Source organism: Bubalus kerabau, chromosome 1 (genome assembly GCF_029407905.1).
Source record: "Bubalus kerabau isolate K-KA32 ecotype Philippines breed swamp buffalo chromosome 1, PCC_UOA_SB_1v2, whole genome shotgun sequence".
NCBI lineage: Eukaryota > Metazoa > Chordata > Mammalia > Artiodactyla > Bovidae > Bubalus > Bubalus kerabau.
The window spans coordinates 156,801,403-156,819,978 of NC_073624.1; the positions used below are offsets into that span (position 1 = coordinate 156,801,403).

At 48.0% G+C, this 18,576-nt stretch overlaps 1 protein-coding gene across 8 annotated transcripts in view; it reads right to left on the reverse strand.

Annotated features, from left to right (window-relative positions):
* Positions 1–13,828, reverse strand: part of DLG5 (discs large MAGUK scaffold protein 5) — a 139,251-nt gene extending 125,423 nt beyond the window's left edge. For 6 of the 8 annotated variants that reach the window (XR_008699087.1, XR_008699083.1, XM_055537303.1 and 3 more), the window contains exon 1: positions 12,859–13,828. Coding sequence is in view for 6 of the 8 variants with exons in the window: in XM_055537303.1 (XP_055393278.1) it covers positions 12,859–13,162 (304 nt within the window). In the remaining 2 variants the exon portion in view is untranslated. The remainder of the gene's footprint in view (positions 1–12,858) is intronic. The other 2 variants (XM_055537302.1, XM_055537289.1) reach the window with 1 other exon arrangement.
* Positions 13,829–18,576: the final 4,748 nt, after the last annotated feature.

Genomic DNA, 18,576 nt, shown 5'->3' on the forward strand with positions numbered 1-18,576 from the left:
TCTCAGGGAAGGAATGTCACCACCTTCCACAGTCCACTCCATGGCTGGATGGCACAGACCACGAAAACAAGCTCTTCCCTAAACAAAAAGCCCAGGGAAGGGTCCCAGGCAACCTTATAAATGTGTGGACCTTATTAAAATCCTGATTTAAACAAACCATCTATAAAAAGGCATTCCTGCAATAAGGAAAGTGTGAAAGTCACTCAGTTGTGTCTGACCCTTTGCAACCCCATGGACTGTAGCCCACCAGAGCCTCTGTCTATGGAATTCTCCAGGCCAGAATACTAGAGTAGATAACTGTTCCCTTCTCCAGGGGATCTTTCCAACTCAGGGATCAAACCCAGGTCTCCCACATTGCAGGCGGATTCTTTACCATCTGAGCCACCAGGGAAGCCCATTAAGTAAAACTGAATATCAGTTGGATATGAGATGACATTAAATTGTTAATACAGTCAGCTGTAAAAAAAACATTTTTTTTTTAATGATTTTATCTCTTAGAGACACTTCCTTAAGTATTTATGGAGAAAGTATATGATGGCTGGGATTTGTCTGAAAATACTATAGAAAACAAAAGTTTGGGAGCTGGGAGTTTGTAATCTCTGCACATGTTTGAGTATTTTATAATATATAGTTTCAAATGAAGATAGGAGGGAGAGAGAAAGGTCCTTCCTTACATTGGACTCAATTCTATCTCCCAGTATCTTCTACCAGTTAGCTCTCTGGGGTCAGAAAGAATCAGGTCTCATCACCTGTCCATGTCCATCTGAAAACAGGCACCCAAGCCCCTCTAAGTCACCTTTCCTTTAAAATAACTCTTCCCTGGGTCCTTTTGGAGCTGAACTCCTCACAGCTCTTGGCAATGCCCTCCTTAACTGCAGACCCCAGGACCAGAGCACTGTGAAGGCATGTTCTGAGCAGCCCCAGGAACGTGAACTTCCAGGCCCATGGCACACGCTCCACCCTCCCTTGAGCATCTCTCTGTACCCTGTGACACTTCCTGATTCCAAGGACAGTTAGGGGATTGGCTCTCCACTGGAGGGCAGGTAACTCCTAGAGCAGAAGCAGCAGCAACAGCTTGCCTTCACTTCATATAAATCTCCTAGATCCTCACCAAAGCCCAAGAGGAGAATATTAGTCCTTTGACAGATAAGGAAAAAGAAAACCCATAGAGGTTAAGCGATTTGTTAAAATCACATAGCCTAAGATGGAAGACCCAAGATTTAAACTTGTGGGGGTTCCCCAAGTGTGGGCTCATGACACCCAGCTCTTTGTGGCCTTACTCCTGGGCTCTAAACCCATCAGTGATGCTCAGGCCACCTGGGTCATTCAGCTGTATCACCCATCTTTTCAGAAGTAACAGCATTCTCCGGGCCATCTTCCAAATCTCCAGCCCAACAACTCCCCAGGGCTCAGAAAGATTCACACAACAGTTAACCAATCATGAACCTACAGTCACCAAACCACCAGGACAGGTCTCTACAAATCCTTCCAAAGCACCCCCCAGAAACTCCAACTATGGACCAAAGTTTAGTTTTAGAGAAGACAACAAGAGGTTTAACCATCTCAAACAATAATCATCATGAACGAGACCACTCCTATTGAGCTACACTAGGGAAATGAAGGCCCAGAGAGGTCATACTTCTTACTTAGGCAAGATCACACACTCTTCCCTTAAAATCTACTGGTCCCGGAATCCACTACATGTCAGAATCAGCAACGTAGCAAAAAAAAAAAAAAAAAATCCAATAATCATATGCCCATTTCAGCTGGTATCAGAATTTAAGGTTTTTTTGTTTCTTGAATGAAAGAGTTGTGAGAAAATTCAAAAAACGATGGTATACATTGATGCTCCAACTCCCTGCACTAATGCTAAAGTTTCCCAAGAGTGCACTTCTCAGAACACTTATGTTGCAAGATGCTCAATGGAAAAGGGCTTTGTGGTCAGATCAGTTTGGGAAACACTGCACAGTGAGCCCACTCCAGTGAAGTCCCAAGACTGGCTTACTGGTGGCTTGAAAGGCCCCAGTAAAGGAGCCTGCGTGACCTTCTCAAAACAACACTGCTCAAATGTACTTAACCACAGGACCCCTTTTACAAATAACACCACTGACATCCCACCAAACTACTGTTTAGAAGATGTTTTTGTGGGAAATGCTGATCTAGTTTTTCTAAAGAAAAATCTTAACAGCCAGTTACCCTGGATTCAAGTCTATATAACCAAACTAACCCTGAATGGGATAAAGAGCAAGTGTCTACAAAGCAGAAATAACTAACATACTTCTAGGCCTCTGGGGATGGAGATATTAGTATTGCAAACATGAAGGAAATGTGTGAACATCTCCTGGCCAGATATAAGCGCTGCTGGGATTCTATGGTCAACAACTCCTGTCCTCAAAAGAGTCACAGATGACTGTTAAAATATTTAAAGTCCAAAAGGAATGTCTCGAGACTTTCCAAAATGAGTCTAGGGGGAAAAAAATTACACAATTTTTAGAAAATAATAAAACATAAACTGGGACTCCAGGCAGGACACTCACCCCTGAGTCAAGGTGCTGTAGACAGTAGGAATTCCTTTCATTAAAACTAAAGCAAACAGTATGGAAATTGCTTCAAGAATTAACACAGAATTATCCCATCAACCATAATTCCACTCCTGGATATATAACCAAATGAACTCAAAGTAGGGCCTCAAAGACGTATTTGGGCACCAATGTTCACAGCAGTTTTATTCACAAGAGGCGAAAGGAACCCATGAGTCCATTGGCAGATGAATAGATAAATGTGGTATATACATGAAGTGGAATATTATTCAGTCTTTAAAAAGGAAGAAAAATCTGTCACATGTTACAACATGGGTGAACGTTGAGGATATTACCCTAAGTGAAATAAGCCAGTCACAAAAAGACAAATACTGTATGATTCCCCTTACACAAGCTAGCTAAAGGAATCAAATTCACAGAAACCAAGCGGAACGGTGATTCCCAGAGGTGGACGAGGGAAGAAGGAGGAGTTATTGTTTAATGGACACAGAGTTTTAGTTTCGCAAGATGTCAAAGTTCCAGAAATCTCTTACTCAACAATGAGAATATACTTAGCACTTCTGAACTGCACATTTAAAATGGTTAGGATGGTAAATTTTATATTATGTGTTCTTTAAAAATTTAAAAATAAAATGGAAATTCTGACCTGGATGACCCATGAAGACATGATGCTAAGTGAAAACAAGCCAGTCACAAAATGATGAATACTCCATTTTATATGAGATACCAGAACAGTTAAATTCAGAGACAGAAAGTATAACAGAATGGTGGTTGTAGAGGCTGGGGGGAGGGGAGAATGGAGAGTTATTGTTTAATTGATAGAGTTTCAGTTTTGTAAGATGAAAAACGTTCTAGAGATGGATGGTGCGGATGGTTGCACAATGAGAATGTACTTAATAGCACTGAAATGGACACTTAATAGTGAACAAGATAATTATTTTAATGTTACAAATATTTCGCCATAATGCAGAAAACAGCAAAAAAATATTTCAAATGGTAAATGTTATGCTATGTGTATTTTACCGCAGTATTAAAAAAAGTACAAAGCAAATGGATTATGACCCTTAGTGTGAAATGAAACATCAAGGTCAACAGTCACCCCACAATTACCCACCAAGGGTTCAGAATTGGATGGCAAACATGGAACACTCAAAGTATCTGTTTAATTTAAAATATTTCTGTAGCACTTTCATGGAACTCTGTCTCAAACAGATCAATAGACACACACAATTCAGAGATACGCAATCTGTCCCAGGGAAACAGGTGGGGGGAAAAAAAACAAACAAACAGTATCTCCCCAACTCAATCCCATTTTTCTTTTCTTTTCTCTTTTTTCTCAATCCCATTTAAAATTATTTTCTGAACATGTTCAGCCTCCCTACTGCACAGGTAGTTCAGCCCTCTTGCTCTATGCCACTATTTGTGTGGCTCACATCTTCCCAAGATATAGGAAATAAAGAGCCCCCTCATGATGGTGGTTGGAATGCTGCCTCTGCTACTAAGTCACTTCAGTCGTGTCCAACTCTGTGCGACCCCGTAGACGGCAGCCCACCAGGCTCTTCTGTCCCTGGGATTCTCCAGGCAAGAGTACTGGAGTGGGGTGCCATTGCCTTCTCCGGTGGTTGGACTGAGGTGGACCAAAACAACAAAGACAAAATACTTCTACACTGATTAGTTTTTCAGGAAATAGAAAGCCAGAGTACAAAAATCACTCAACACTAACGCTAAATCCAAAAATAGTGAGCATGGTACATAGCTAGAAGTCTCAGAAGTCTAATCCAACCCCATCACCCAGCTTCCTTGGACCTAATGCCACCTTGCAAGTACTGAGAACCCTACAGCAGGGGTCCCCAGCCTCTGGGCACTGGACCGGTACCCTCCTGTCAGATCAGCAGTGGCATTAGATTAAAAACTATAGCACAACAAATGTAATCCCCTTGAATCATCCCAAAACCATCCCCCACCCCCATCCCGTGGAAAAGCTGTCTTCCATGAAATCAGTCCCTGGTGCCAGAAAGGTTGGGGACTGCTGCCCTAGAGGACTGAGGCAGTCCTGAACTTCTTCCAGCTTTACCTCATCTAGATTTTCACTGGAAAAAAAACAAGCCCTGGATAGATAAGAGGCTCATCAAAGGTCAAGATGTTGCAGTTAGGAACAGATTCGCATCCAAAACTCTTTTGAGGACACCAAGCTGACATTCAAATTCTAAGCGCAGAGAGGGAAGGGCACTCCAGTCCTGCAACAGGTACTAGGGTTGCTCCACAGGACTCCTGGCAGCCAGTCCCACAGTGCTGGTACCTGAGGGGTAACTTGGGGACTTCCAACACCAAAGTCACACCATCTGCTTCCATCAAAGACATCCTGTGGAAGGGGATGTCTGTGTGTGCATCTGGAACTCACCCTGGCCTTCCTGCATTCTCACAGCCTTCTGTCACCGTGAAGTCACCACCTAGGAATCTGCACCTATTTCTGAAGAGGATCTGGACTCCACAGGGACACGCCACTCATTCATCACACCAGCTGAATAGTTATCCATACAACAGAAATTTACTGAATGCCCATTCTGGGCCAGGCTCTATTCTAGGCATTGGGAATACAACAGCAAATTTGGCTCATGGAGGTTACATTCCACTCTTGGTGATCCACAGCCACAGTAAAAGCAACCTTGACATCCATTTAGCATAGTTTATAAGGAGTTCTCACACAACCCTCAGATAAATCAGGAGAATCCCAAGCTTATGGTTCTAAGGCTGGTTCCAGGCTTCATTGTCCACCACACTAATCAGATCAGATCAGATCAAATCAGTCGCTCAGTCGTGTCCGACTCTGCAACCCCATTAATCGCAGCACACCAGGCCTCCCTGTCCATCACCAACTCCCGGAGTTCACTGAGACACGTCCATCGAGTCAGTGATGCCATCCAGCCATCTCATCCTCTGTCGTCCCCTTCTCCTCTTGCCCCCAATCCCTCTGCTCCTTTTTTCCTACCATAGATTGTCAAATAGCACAATGAAGTAGTTATTGTTTTAAATATTCTGTAGAGAGGGAGGAGATCAAGCCAGTAAATACTAAAGGAAATCAATCCTGAATATTCACTGGAAGGACTGATGCTAAAGCTGAAACTCCAATACTTGGCCACCTGATGCAAAGAACTGACTCCTTGGAAAAGACCCGGATGCTGGAAAAGATTGAAGGCAGGAGGAGAAGGGGATGACAAAGGACAAGATGGTTGCATGGCATCACCGACTCAGTGGACAGGAATTTCAGCAAACTCTGGGAGATGGCAAAGGATAATGAAGCCTGGCGTGCTGCAGCCTATGGGGTCACAGAATCAGCCACAACTGAGTAACTGAACAACAGAGAGGGAGATGAGTTCAGTAAGGCTAACTGTCTTGCTTAAAGTCTTAAAGTCCAGTTGACCTATTTCAAATCCTAAAAGATGATGCTGTGAAAGTGCTGCACTCAATATGCCAGCAAATTTGGAAAACTCAGCAGTGGCCACAGGACTGGAAAAGGTCCGTTTTCATTCCAATACCAAAGAAAGGCAATGCCAAAGAATGTTCAAACTACCACACAATTGCACTCATCTCACACGCTAGCAAAGTAATGCTCAAAATTCTCCAAGTGAGGCTTCAACAGTATGTGAACCGAGAACTTCCAGATGTTCAAGCTAGATTCAGAAAAAGCAGAGGAACCAGAGATTAAATTGCCAACATCCAGTGGATCATCAAAAAAAAGCAAGAGAATTCCAGAAAAACATCTACTTCTGCTTCATTGACTACGCCAAAGCCTTTGACTGTATGGATCACGACAAACTGGAAAATTCTTCAAGAGATGGGAATACCAGACCACCTTACCTGCCTCCTGAGAAATCTGCATGCAGCTCAAGAAGCAACAGTTAGAACCAGATATGGAACACAACAGACCGGTTTCAAATTGGAAAAGGAGTATGTCAAGGTGGTATATTGTCACCCTGCTTTATTTAACTTTTACGCAGAGTACATCATGTGAAATCCCAGGCTGCATGAAGCACACGCTGGAATCAACATTGCTGGGAGAAATATTAATAACCTCAGATATGCAGATGACACCACCCTTATGGCAGAAAGTGAAGAGGAACTGAAAAGCCTCTTGATGAAAGTGAAAGAGGAGAATGAAAAAGCTTCAAGTCAAAAGCTGTGGTACATATACACAATGGAATATTACTCAGCCATTAATGCATTTGAATCAGTTCTAATGGGGTGGATGAAACTGGAGCCTATCATACAGAGTGAAGTAAGCCAGAAAGAAAAACACCAATACAGTATACTAACACATATATATGGAATTTAGAAAGATAGTAACGATAACCCTGTATGCAAGACAGCAAAAGAGACACAGATGTATAGAACAGTCTTTGGACTCTGTGGGAGAGGGCAAGGGTGGGATGATTTGGGAGAATGGCATTGAAACATACATATTATCATATGTGAAAAGAATCACCAATCTAGGTTCGATGCATGAGACAGGGTGCTCGGGGCTGGTGCACTGGGATGACCCAGAGGGATGGGGAGGGAGGTGAGAGGGGGGGTTCAGGATGGGGAACACGTGTATACCTGTGGCGGATTCATGTCAATGCATGGCAAAACCACTACAATATTATAAAGTAATTAGCTTCCAATTAAAATAAAGAAATGTATATATATTTTAAAAAGCTTCAAGTCTAAAACCTAGTAAAATCTGACAACGTCTCCCACCACCCCACACCAAACTGCATCATCATATGAAGATGAGACCACATGTAGCAGACATTCACCTGATGCTTTACATGCACAACATCCTTTCTACTCTTTTTTGAGAACTGCTTCTTCCCACTCTAAAGAACCACATGGTACTGCTACAAGCTGCCAATCACAGCATCCCATCAGGCTACCCTACTGGTTGGGCCAATCCTCTAGCCCTAGCCACAGAGACTGGATCTCACACGGACATGTGACCATAGTTAAGCCAATTAGAATCCTTCCATGAGATTTTTCTGCCTGGTTTAGTGGATTCAGCTCCCTTTATTCTCTGGTCAGAGGCTGTGAAGATGAAGCCAAGAGGGGCCTGAGGTCATGTTCCAGGATGACATTAACAGAAAAAGCCCACGGCATTCAGGATCAATCACCCAACCCCAATCCATTCCAAGGTTTTGGAATATTATACAATCAATCCCTCTTTCCTGTCTAATACAGTTTGAGCTAAGTTTCTGTTGCCTGCGATCATAGATGCCTGATCTAATACATAGAGGGATAAATAATAACTGCCTTTCTGTTAGAAATCTCATTTCAATCATTACTTTCAAGTTCTTCTACCACTTCCTCTTAACACAATTAAAATAACCAAATGAGGGCTTCCCTGGTGGCTCAATGGTGAGGAATCTGCCTGCCAATAAAAGGTCCAGATAACCTCTAATGAATAATAGATAATCCACACCTGACAATCAGCAGCCAAGTGGCACTCCTCCTACTAGAAACACCTGACAGGTTTATTTCTTTTTAGAAAACTCCTTCAGCTTTAATTTCTGACAAGTGTACAAAGCCTAAACTCCAAGTAGTATATAAACCCCTCGCCCTGCCTAGCCATCATGGTCCCATCTAGAGCCAATGCCAAAGCCCTGCTCACTCAGGCTGGTCTAATTTCTACGACCTGAAAACATACTGCTCCTCTCATGGTCTCTGCTCTTGTTTCTCCTACCCAAAACTTCCTCCTTCCCCTCTGCACACTCACAGAACTCCTTCAACACCATGCTCAAGCCACAACCCCTCCTCGAAGCCTTCCTCGGCTTCTTCAGAAAACACTACTGTCTCCATCCTCTTAATTTTAGTGAAGCCAAGGCAGTCAGCTCACCAGGAAACTAAAGAGGAGGCACAGAGGGCACAAGAGGAGACATTCGGCTCAGGACACGCGGGAGGGAGGGCAGCCAGCAGTCACCATGTTCTGCTGCTTTTGCACCACTTGAGAGGCCTGCTGGGAAAAGTCTGGGGAGCCCTCCACGTGTAGATGGTAACTAGAGCCACCAGAGGCGGATAAGAGCATGTGTGGAAAGCATGTGGTAGACAGAGTTATGATGATGATGATGTGCGTGCTCAGTTGTGTCTGACTCTTTGCAACCCCATAGAGTGGAGCCCACCAGGATCCTCTGTCCATGGAATCTTCCAGTAAAGAATCCTGGAGCGGGTTGCCACTTCCTACCCCAGGGGATGTTTCTGGACCAGGGATCAAACCTGCATCTCTTGCACTGGCAGGCAGATTCGTTACCATCGAGCCCCGTGGTATTTCTATCGCTCAGTTAATCTGTCTCATAATGTCACTCTTCTCAGTGTCCCATTCCCCTACCTAGGCAGTGAGCGGCAGGCTGGAATTACATCCTATGCACCCTGGCCCTGTCTGCACCAAGCGCAGGACCAGACACTTCGATCCTCCTCAATCACATTTTGCCTCCCAGTAGTTGAGGCAGGCCATGCAGCCCCAACTCACAGACGAGGACCCCGAGGCCCAGGGCCAAGCGGTTGAGGAGCTTCAAGAGAGAAAACCCACATGTCGGCAAATGAATCAAAGAGAAAAAACAAAGGACCTCATGGGTTCCAAGTAAACAAACCTGATCCTGGTACAATTGCGGGAAAAACTAGAGACCTGAGCCAGTCAGAAGAGAACAGTTCTCTCCTCTCTCTACTACCAGCAGGGACAAAGGTACCTATTCCTTTCTTAAACATTCATGTACTGGGACAAGGGAAAGCTACAAAACTCCACAGAGCTCCCAATGCAGGAAATGGCTTGAAGCTGTAATGGGAGGGCCTACCCAGGTAACAGGAAAAACCACCAAGGACATGGAAGCTGGAGCGCTGCACTTAGGCTGACACCAGCTCCCTTCTACCCTGCGACTTCCAGTCTGTCCTCAGATCTCACAGACAGGCCCGGAACCCTGCGTCTGCAGAAAAGGCAACACTCGTGCCACTGGGTGCCACAGAATTGAGTGAGATATTAAAGTATGCTGTAAGATAGAAAATGCTCAATAGCAATGTACTGTCAATTCTGGTACAGAAGTCCCCCTTGCCCCCAGAATAAAACCACACTGTGGTTTCTTAGTCACCTTCAAACTCCAGGCCTAAGCGTGGTAGACTATAAATGTCCGGGCTATCTCTAATTGAGCTTGAGCAGAATAGATGAGTTTGATTTGCTTACCTGCCCAATGCCACCTAGACCAGTTTCCCCCAGTTCCAGACCCCAAGTAGGGAGCTGTCAGACATCATTTCCCTGCAGCACAACAAAGTCCCACAGCACATGAGTGCTAGCCAGGGGATAGGCATTCCAGACCAGGGGTCCACATGGGATGTGGAATCCACCAAGGGAGCCCTTAACTGGGTGATGGCAGCACCTTGGATGGAGAAACAGTGACAAGGGTGCCTCCCCTTGAGGCTGTGGGTCTTTGGGAACCCAACAGCTTCCTCCCTGGAGCTCCCACATGAGCCCTGCACTAAAGCTGACCGACAGGCAGAGCTGTGCACCTGTGTGCAAGGTGGAACCTGCTGGGAGAGCAAAGACCAGGACACAGGGCTGAGCCTCCCTGGCTTTGGCTCCTCGGGGATGAAACTGGTGCCTCTATCCCTTCAACCTGAGCAGTCCTTTTAGGCACTGAGCTTTGTACCATAAGAGGGGCTCCCTGGCTGCAAGAAAATATGCTGGAAAGTCACTGCACAGTAATTCATCCTTTACAAAGATCCCAAGGCTCTGCGGTTTATGTCACACCACGTCATCCCTCATCCCCAAAAGCTCTACATGGCATCTTACCAGGTCAAATGCCATCCTATTTTTTTCTGAAGTATTAACTAAAATTGGGCTTCCCTCGTGGCTCAGTCAGTAAAGAGACCACCTGCAATGCAGGAGTCCCAAGTTTGATCCCTGAGTCGGGAAGATCACCTGGAGAAGGAAATGGCAACCCACTCCAATATTCTTGCCCGGGAAATCCCATGGACAGAGGAGTCTGGTGGGTTACAATCCATGGGGTCGCAAGAGTCGGACACGACTTAGTGAACAACAACCAAACCAAAATGAACAACTTTCCTTGGAAAAGCTACACAGCTCTCTACACTGTGTTAAAACTAGGGTCTGAAAAGCTGCCCTTGAGAATAAAATCCAAACCTTATTTCATGCTTTCCTTAGAAGTCAGACCAGCTTCCAGAACTTCAGCTCAGAGAGGCCCCACTATATCCACCAGGCATGGAAAAGAGAGGGACCTAATTAATGACAATTCATCTATTTCAGAGATTAAAGCTAGGCCTGATTCAAACACATCCCACCCAGAACTTAAGTCTGCATTCTAACTTGTGCCAGCTTCCTTGATCAATTTCTTTCTTCAAACACAGACAGCTAGACAGACAGCAAGGCAATTAAAAAGATACTATGTATAAAATAGGTAAATAACCAGAGAACCTACTGTGTAACACAGGGAATTCTACACAATGCTTTGTGGTGATCTAAATGGGAAGGAAATCTACAAAAGAGGGGATATAGGATATACCTTTAGCTGACTCACTTAGTAAAGTGAGAAACTAACAGCAGAAAGTACTACAACATTGCACTCCAATAAAAAAATTAATAAAAAAAAGAAAAGAAGAAAAAGTTAGCCCAAAGAGATTTTCCTCTGACCTTATTATCCTCAGAACCACATCCAACAGCTCTTCTTAACATCTTCCAAATCATCATCCCAGGGGAGGACTAGGTTGACCAGCATAAATGATCGTAATTGGGGGACAATGCAGATTTGAGAGACAAAAATGCTAGAGTGAGAAACCCACAGTGGAGACAGAAGGGCCACCAATGAAACGATCTGCTGTGTAGCCAGCGGTTCAGTCTCTGTATGTCAGCTGCCTTCACTACAAAAAGTCGGTTGGGATGGCCAATATCCAACGGCGTTGTTACCAGGAACAGCTTATAAAATCATCTCCTTAATAAGTCAGGCTTTTAACAGCCAAATAAACGGGTCTCATCAGCCTGTGGCCTACAAGTTGTTACAGGCAGTTTGTCAGCCCTCTCCATTCACTTTTTTTTTTTAATTGTTTTTAATTTTATTTTATTTTTAAACTTTACATAACTGTATTAGTTTTGCCAAACATCAAAATGAATCCACCACAGGTATACATGTGTTCACTTTTAAAACAAACACAAGACATCGAAAAGGTGGCACTTGCTGCTTCCTGGCTCCAAAGGGGTTAAATAAAACAATGGGTCATAATTTGAAACTCCTGGTGCCCAATACTTTGAGCAACTTAACCACTCCAAGCTGGAGTTTTCTCTCTGGCAAAGTAGGAATCGTAGCTCACAGAGTGGTAACAATGAAACGTGACAAAGCAGAGTGCCTGTCACAACAGTAGGTGCCCAACAATTGCTGGCTCTTCCTTCCTCAGAGCTATGCTTTCTTCTTCAGCTTCCCTGTCTAAAAGCCTGGCTTTCCACAGTCCCCAAACAGGCCACGCCAAGCCTACCAGTTGTCACCAACTCCCAGTAATACTCCCCTCCACACACATACACAGGAATACTCAAGGATTCATCACCCACCATCCAAGGGTACCAGCCACCAGCCTTCCCTCCTCAAACAGCTGGCGCACCCTCAGGGAAGGAATTGAGCCCCAGCAGCTACTACTAAGATTTTCCCATGGTGCAATGCAACTCCCCCCAACTTTTCCCGGCCCACAGTTTCCAAAGAAACCTAGCAGGCATCGTGCATAATCAACCACAAGTCTCGCCGAGCAAAACAGACTTGAGCTTAGAGCAGAGGGAGCTAAGAAAATCAGAAAGTGAAAAGGCACGAGTGGTCCTGAAACCGGGTGCCAGGGACCAAAATTCAGGAGTACCAGCCCTGGCCTGGGTTCTATTCTTTTAGACCTTAACATTGGATTGAAGGCTAGCAGAGGTTCTCAAAGGACTGATGGATGAAGAGTCTTAGAAAAGGGACTGACTAGACATACCTCCGAGGTCACCCCGCAGGCTGGACCCGGTGGTCGCTAGTGGACCCCGCTGCGTGCCGCGGCACCTGGAGAATGAAGGCCTACAGTGCCTGGCATTGTTCACAGCAAGGGCGGGATTGGAGGAGGTGGGAAGCGGGGGGGGGGGGGGGGGCGGAGGGGGGAGGGGGTCCACACATCAGCCCCTCCCCCGGCGGGCTGAAGGAAAGCAAATTTTCCCCGCGGCCAGAGCCAGGTAGATGAATGGCCCTCGCGACCTCCCCTCTCGGAGAACCGGAGAGTGGAGTTGCGGAAGGCGGATGCGAGGGGCCGGGCAGAGGGGTCTGACACTCACCGGCGCCCTCGGCGGGCTGCGGCGGCCCGACGACGCCGTTCAGGTAGAGGATGGGCAGCAGGTGAGGCTGCGTCTTCTCCAGCGCCGCCCGCAGGTCGTGGAAGTGGTCCCGCTCCTTGGCCAGCAGCAGCTTGAGAAGCAGCTCCGCCTTGGCGCCTCCCGCCTCCTCGTCCAGCTGCCGCCGCTCGCCGGGGCTCAGCGCTCCCGCGGCCTCGAGCAGCCCGAGCACGGCCTCCACCTCCGTCATGGCCTGGGCCAGGCTCTGCTGACACTGGGCGAGCAGCTCCCGGCGCTGGGGCTCCATGGTGGCGGCTGCCCCGCCCCGCCCGGCCGGACGGCTCCCGGGCTCCCCGAGGCCGGCGGGCGCGCGCGCGCAGGCGAGCAAGCGGGCGGGCGGCTACGGGACCCGGGCGCCCCGGGGCGGCGAGCGCTGGCGGTTGCCCTAGCGCGCCGGGAGCCGCGAGGCCGCGGGGGCCATGGGCCGGGGCCTGGGCGGGCTGGGGGCCCGGGCGGCGAGCGGCGCTCAGCAGCGGCCGCCTCCCGGGCTCAGGAGTGCAGCCATGTTGGCTGCGGCGGCGGCGGCGGGACTGGAAGAGGAGGAGGAGGAGACGGAGGAGGAGAAGGAGGAGGCGGAGGTGGGGACGGCGGCCGGGGCGCGCCCCGAGGCCCGGCTCCAGCCGGGCATGCTCCCCCTCCCTCCCCCTCGGTGCGCGCCGCTCTCTCGCCGGCCCCGCGAGAAAAAACTCTCCCCGAAACGTCGGCCCCGGCGCCGCCCCCCAACACAATCACAACTGCGAGAGGAAAAGTGGCCCGGTCGTGTTCGCCAGGCCCCTTCGACGGCTCAGGGCCCGCCTCGGCGCGGCCCGGTCCGTGCGCCCCGGCCCGGCTCACCGGGGCCCCGCGACCGCCGCCCGCGCCGCCATGCCCGCGCCCCGCCGCCGCCGGTCTGTCCCTCCGCCCTCCTCTTCTCTCCCCTCCCTTCCCCCGGCCGGCCTTTCAGGAGCCCGGGCGGCCGGCCCCGAGGGGATGGGCGAAGGGGAGGGGTCCCCACCTCCCCGCCCCGAGCTCGCCTGGGAGGCGGGGACACCGCGCGCGCGGCCCTCCCGGTCTCCGAGGCCCAGGCTCCACCCGCGCTAGAGTACCCGGAGTTAGCGGCCGGGTGGGAAGCAGCCCGCCCCCTCAGCTAGGCACATGGCCAGCCCCCAAGCTATTGGAGACCCCCTCCGAACAAAACCCTTCCCCCCGGTCTAGGGTTTTCTAATCTAAAATACTCCACAATCAAGCCTGGAGACAACTGAGGGGATGTCCCCTAAACTTGGCCATCTCCAAATTTAGACCTCCCCCAAATCTGTGAGATATCCCCACTCACTGCAAGGAGCTCTTATATAGAAAATGATGGTGGTTTAGTCGCTAAGTCGTGTCCGACTCTTGCGACCCTGTGGACTGTAGCCCGCCAGGCTCCTCTGTCCCTGGGATTCTCCAGGCAAGAATACAGTCCCAGGGACAAAGGAGCCTGGCGGGCTACAGCGCGTTGGTAGGCAGATTCTTTACCGACTGAGCTAGGAGGGAAGCCCTATATAGAAAATATCCCAGTATTATCCCCTGAGACCGAGTTAATCAGGATTTATGCCTCACCCGCATTTTAGATGGGTTGGTCCCCAGTGTCTAAAGAAGTGGGATGTTGGGGGTCAGAGATGGAGGGATGGGTTGCTGGAAGAACAAGAGAGTGGTGGGGTGTGCTGTGGAGCCACCGCGTCTTTTTGGCAAGAGAAGTGCTCTTCTTCCTAGATGTCACCCCAGATTCCAGCTAGTCTCTGGAGAAGGTAAATCCATGGGCTGCAGAAGCCTTGCTCCCCTGATGGCCTCAATGAGGATCTACACTTGGGTTCCAAGTCCAAGAAGGTCTCCTGCCCTTGCGGACACATACCGTTTACCTCCTAACCACAGGAGGAGGTCCTTAAAAGCTGGACTCCCGGCTGAGCACTTCCAATAATCCCACCTGGCTAGTGTAGAGTGGAAATCCCAGGGCTGGTGCATTCATTGAGTGAAGCTCATTTACAAACCCTGGGGATCACAGGGGCCTTTTCTGCTGTCACCCCCACCACCAGCATCACCACTTCCATGCTTCCCCTCAATAGCAGTTTTCTTCCATGCTGCTTCTTTTAGGGGGAGGAGTCACTTTTATTTAGTGGAAACAAACTCTTATGTATAGTGATTAGAACAAAAGTACCAGAGTTTGCACTTCGGTTTTGGATTTCCTTTTAAGTAGATACACGGTGTGGAAGCAAATCAATTGCCCTGGCTGTTCTCAGTTTTCTCCTGAGAAAAACAAGATGGGGGGAGAGTGTATCCCATCAGGGAATATGAACAAGCTCAAGGGTGTCAATGAAGCTTTTGAAATTATTTAAACCTTTTTTGTAGACACATATTGTCTACAGTGGGCTTCCCTGGTGGCTCAGGGGTAAAGAATCCGCCTGCCAATGCAGGAGACACAGGACCAATCCCTGGGCTGGGGAGATCCCCTAGAGAAAGACATGGCTAACCCATTCCAGTATTCTTGTCTGCAGAATTCCATGGACAGAGGAGCCTAGCAGGCTACAATCCATGGGGTCACAGAAGAGTCAGACACGACTGAGTGTCCAAAAAACAACAGCAGCAAATTGTCTACAATATGTATTTTTCTGGGACAGAAGTCCGTAACTTTCATCGAATTTATTACCCAAAATGGTAGAACTCAACTCTTTTCAGAGGACTCCCTTCTTAGGTGGTCTGGGCTTCTATAACTGAGCAAAGTTCTAGGGGATGGGAAGGCTGTTCTATTGCCCAGTGCCAGGGGTCTAGACAGGCTCCCTCCCTGTCCTTCCCACTCCTGCCCCTGAAAGGTGGCTCCCCCTTCTGGTCACCTGTCCCCCAACATCCTAAATCATCTGCAAAGGCATCCACTCTTCCCGACACACTGGGAGCTCTGTTCCTAGCTGGATTAACTAGAAATCTAGGGGTGGGAGGGAGGTGGAACGGAAGAGGAGAAGTTTCGGAGACTAATTTGGTCTGTGGTTAGGACAAACTGTGACTAAGTCCTAGGTCCAAAGAGTGCCTGGGTAGGAGAGGGCAGGAGGGAGGTACCATCTCCCAGTAACCCCTAAAAAGAGGTGAGGAGCTTGGGTGCTGTGTCCCTGGAAGCTTCCCCAGGAAGCAGTGAGGAAGTGCATTTGCTATAAGTGCTTTCTCCCAGGGGCTGCAGAGTGATAGATGATTACTTTCAGCAGACCCTTTATTGGAAACTCTGGGGTTTTATGCAAAACATAAATCTGGAGGAAATCATTTACTGTATAAATATATTCAACCTTAGGAGTTCTTTAGCCAGTGACCTTGACATGACCTTGTATTTCTGTAGCATTTTAACCCCTTTAGGGCATCTTCCCTCACACCATTCCCTTTGTGCCCTGTTTTAGGTTGAATTGTGTCATCCCCCCCTCAAAAAAAATATGTTTGAGCCCTGACTCCCAGCACCTGTGAACATGACCTGATTTGGAAATACGGTCTTTGCAGATGTAATCAAATTAAAACAAGGTCATGGGACTTCCCTGCTGGTCCATTGGTTAAGAATCTGCCTTGCAACGCAGGGGTCATGGGTTTGATCCCTGGTCAGGGAACTAAGATCCCATAAGCTGCAGAGCAACTAAGCCCACGCACCACACTCCAGTCCATGTGTTACAATGAAAGATCCATATGACACAACAGAGCTCCCACAACTAAGGCCCGACACAGCCAAATAAATAAATATTTTTTAAATGACATTATATTGGATTGTTGTTGTTTAGTCACTCAGTCGTGTCCAACTCTTTGTGAGCCCATAGACTGTAGCGCACCAGGCTCCTCTGTCCCTGGGATTTCCCAAGTAAGAATACAGGAGTGGGTTGCTCCATTAGGGGGCCCTAATCCAGAGTCTAATGTTCTTAGAGAAGAGGGAAATTTGGACACAGACACAAGACCATGTGAAGACAGAGGCAGAGGTTGGAGTGCTATATCTACAAGGCAAGACACGCCAAGGATTGCCAGCAATCTCCCGAAGCTGGGGGAAAAGGCCTGAAATAGACTCTCCTGCAGAACTTCCCAGAAGGAACCAATTCTGCCAGCACCCCTATTTCTGACCTTCAGCCTCCAGAACGGTGAGCTAGTAAGTATCTATCACTTTAAGCTCCCCCAACAGTTTGTGGTAACCCACTCTAGTATTCTTGCCTGGAGAATCCCATTGACAGAGGAGCCTGGCGGGCTAGAGTCCATGGGGTAGAACAGAGTCAACACGACTGAGCGACTGAACAACAGTTTGTGGTAAGTTAGTACAGCAGTCCCAGGAAACTAATACAGTCTCATTACAGTGGACAAAGATGGGTGTCCCCATTTTACACATCACCTGGTCACCTCACTCTTCTGCCTAAGAATTTCTCTACAGATTTGCAGACCTTTCCTCCTTCTGATCTTAGAGGAAGAGGGCCTCTCCTCCTTGACAACAGCCCTCCAGACTCTGGAGAGAATCTTTGCACCCTCTCCCTGCACACAGACACACACACAAATGGCCTCCCTTTCCCTTTGTCAACAAACAGGCCTGAGTCTCCCAATTCTCAAAGGGGCCCTTCCCTCTCTCGTGTCCTCAGGAAAGAACCAGTGCCTGACAACAGAACCTCCACATGCTCATGGACCCCATATCCCTCGGTTGGAGCTTTGCAATCTGACTTCTGAGAACAATTCCCCCTAGAGAACTGCTCCCCCAACTTAGGTCTCCTGACACCACCCCAAGGCCTTTCCTTCACTCTGGAGCAGGACAGACTTGAGCTCAGATCCCAGTGCTGACACTCACTCCCTAGCCCACTCCCTGGGCTAGTTACTTAACGTTTCTTAGCCTCCATTTCTGCCTCTCAACCTTGAGACTGAACATCCCCCTTTGGTGGAGTTACTAGGAGTATTCAGTGATAGGACTTAAATGAAGCCCTCAGTATGTGGCAGGCATATGAACCCCATAATGTAGTGCTTGATCAGGCAACTACAGCAGTGGGAATGCCTGATTTATTCACTTTTTAAATATTTACTTGGCTGCACCAGGTTTAAGGCGTGGCATGCAAATTCTTAGTTGTGGTATGTGGGATCTAGTTCCCTGACCAGGGATCAAACCTCTGCATTGGGAACATGGAGTCTTAGCCATTGGGCCACCAGGGAAGTCCCTAGAATGCCTGACTTATAGAATGGCTTTGCACCTTATTAGCTGGGTTGTTGTTGTTTAGTCACTAAGTCATGTCTGACTCTTTTGTGAACCCTGTAGACGGTAGCCTGCCAGGCTTTTTTGTCAATGGAATTTCCCAGGTAAGAATACTGGAATGGGCTGCCATTTCCTCCTCCAGGAGAATCTTCCCAACCCAGGGATCAAACCTGGGTCTCCTGCATTGCTGGTAGATTCTTTACCACTGAGCTACCTGGGAATCCTATTAGCTGGATAACACTGGATAAACCTCTTTGTGCCTCAGTCTCTTCATCTATTGATGAGGGATAGTCTCAAGAATTATATCAAAGGAGTTAATGCTCAATCAATAGCAGGCGTACTGTTCTTTTGGCTTCCACCGTCTCATCTGTCTGAAAGGAAAGGCTCCCTGTAGCATGTAGCAACAGGTTTTCAGCAGTTGTTTTTAGGCTTCTGAAAGCATGGTGTGGGCTCCAGCAGAAAGA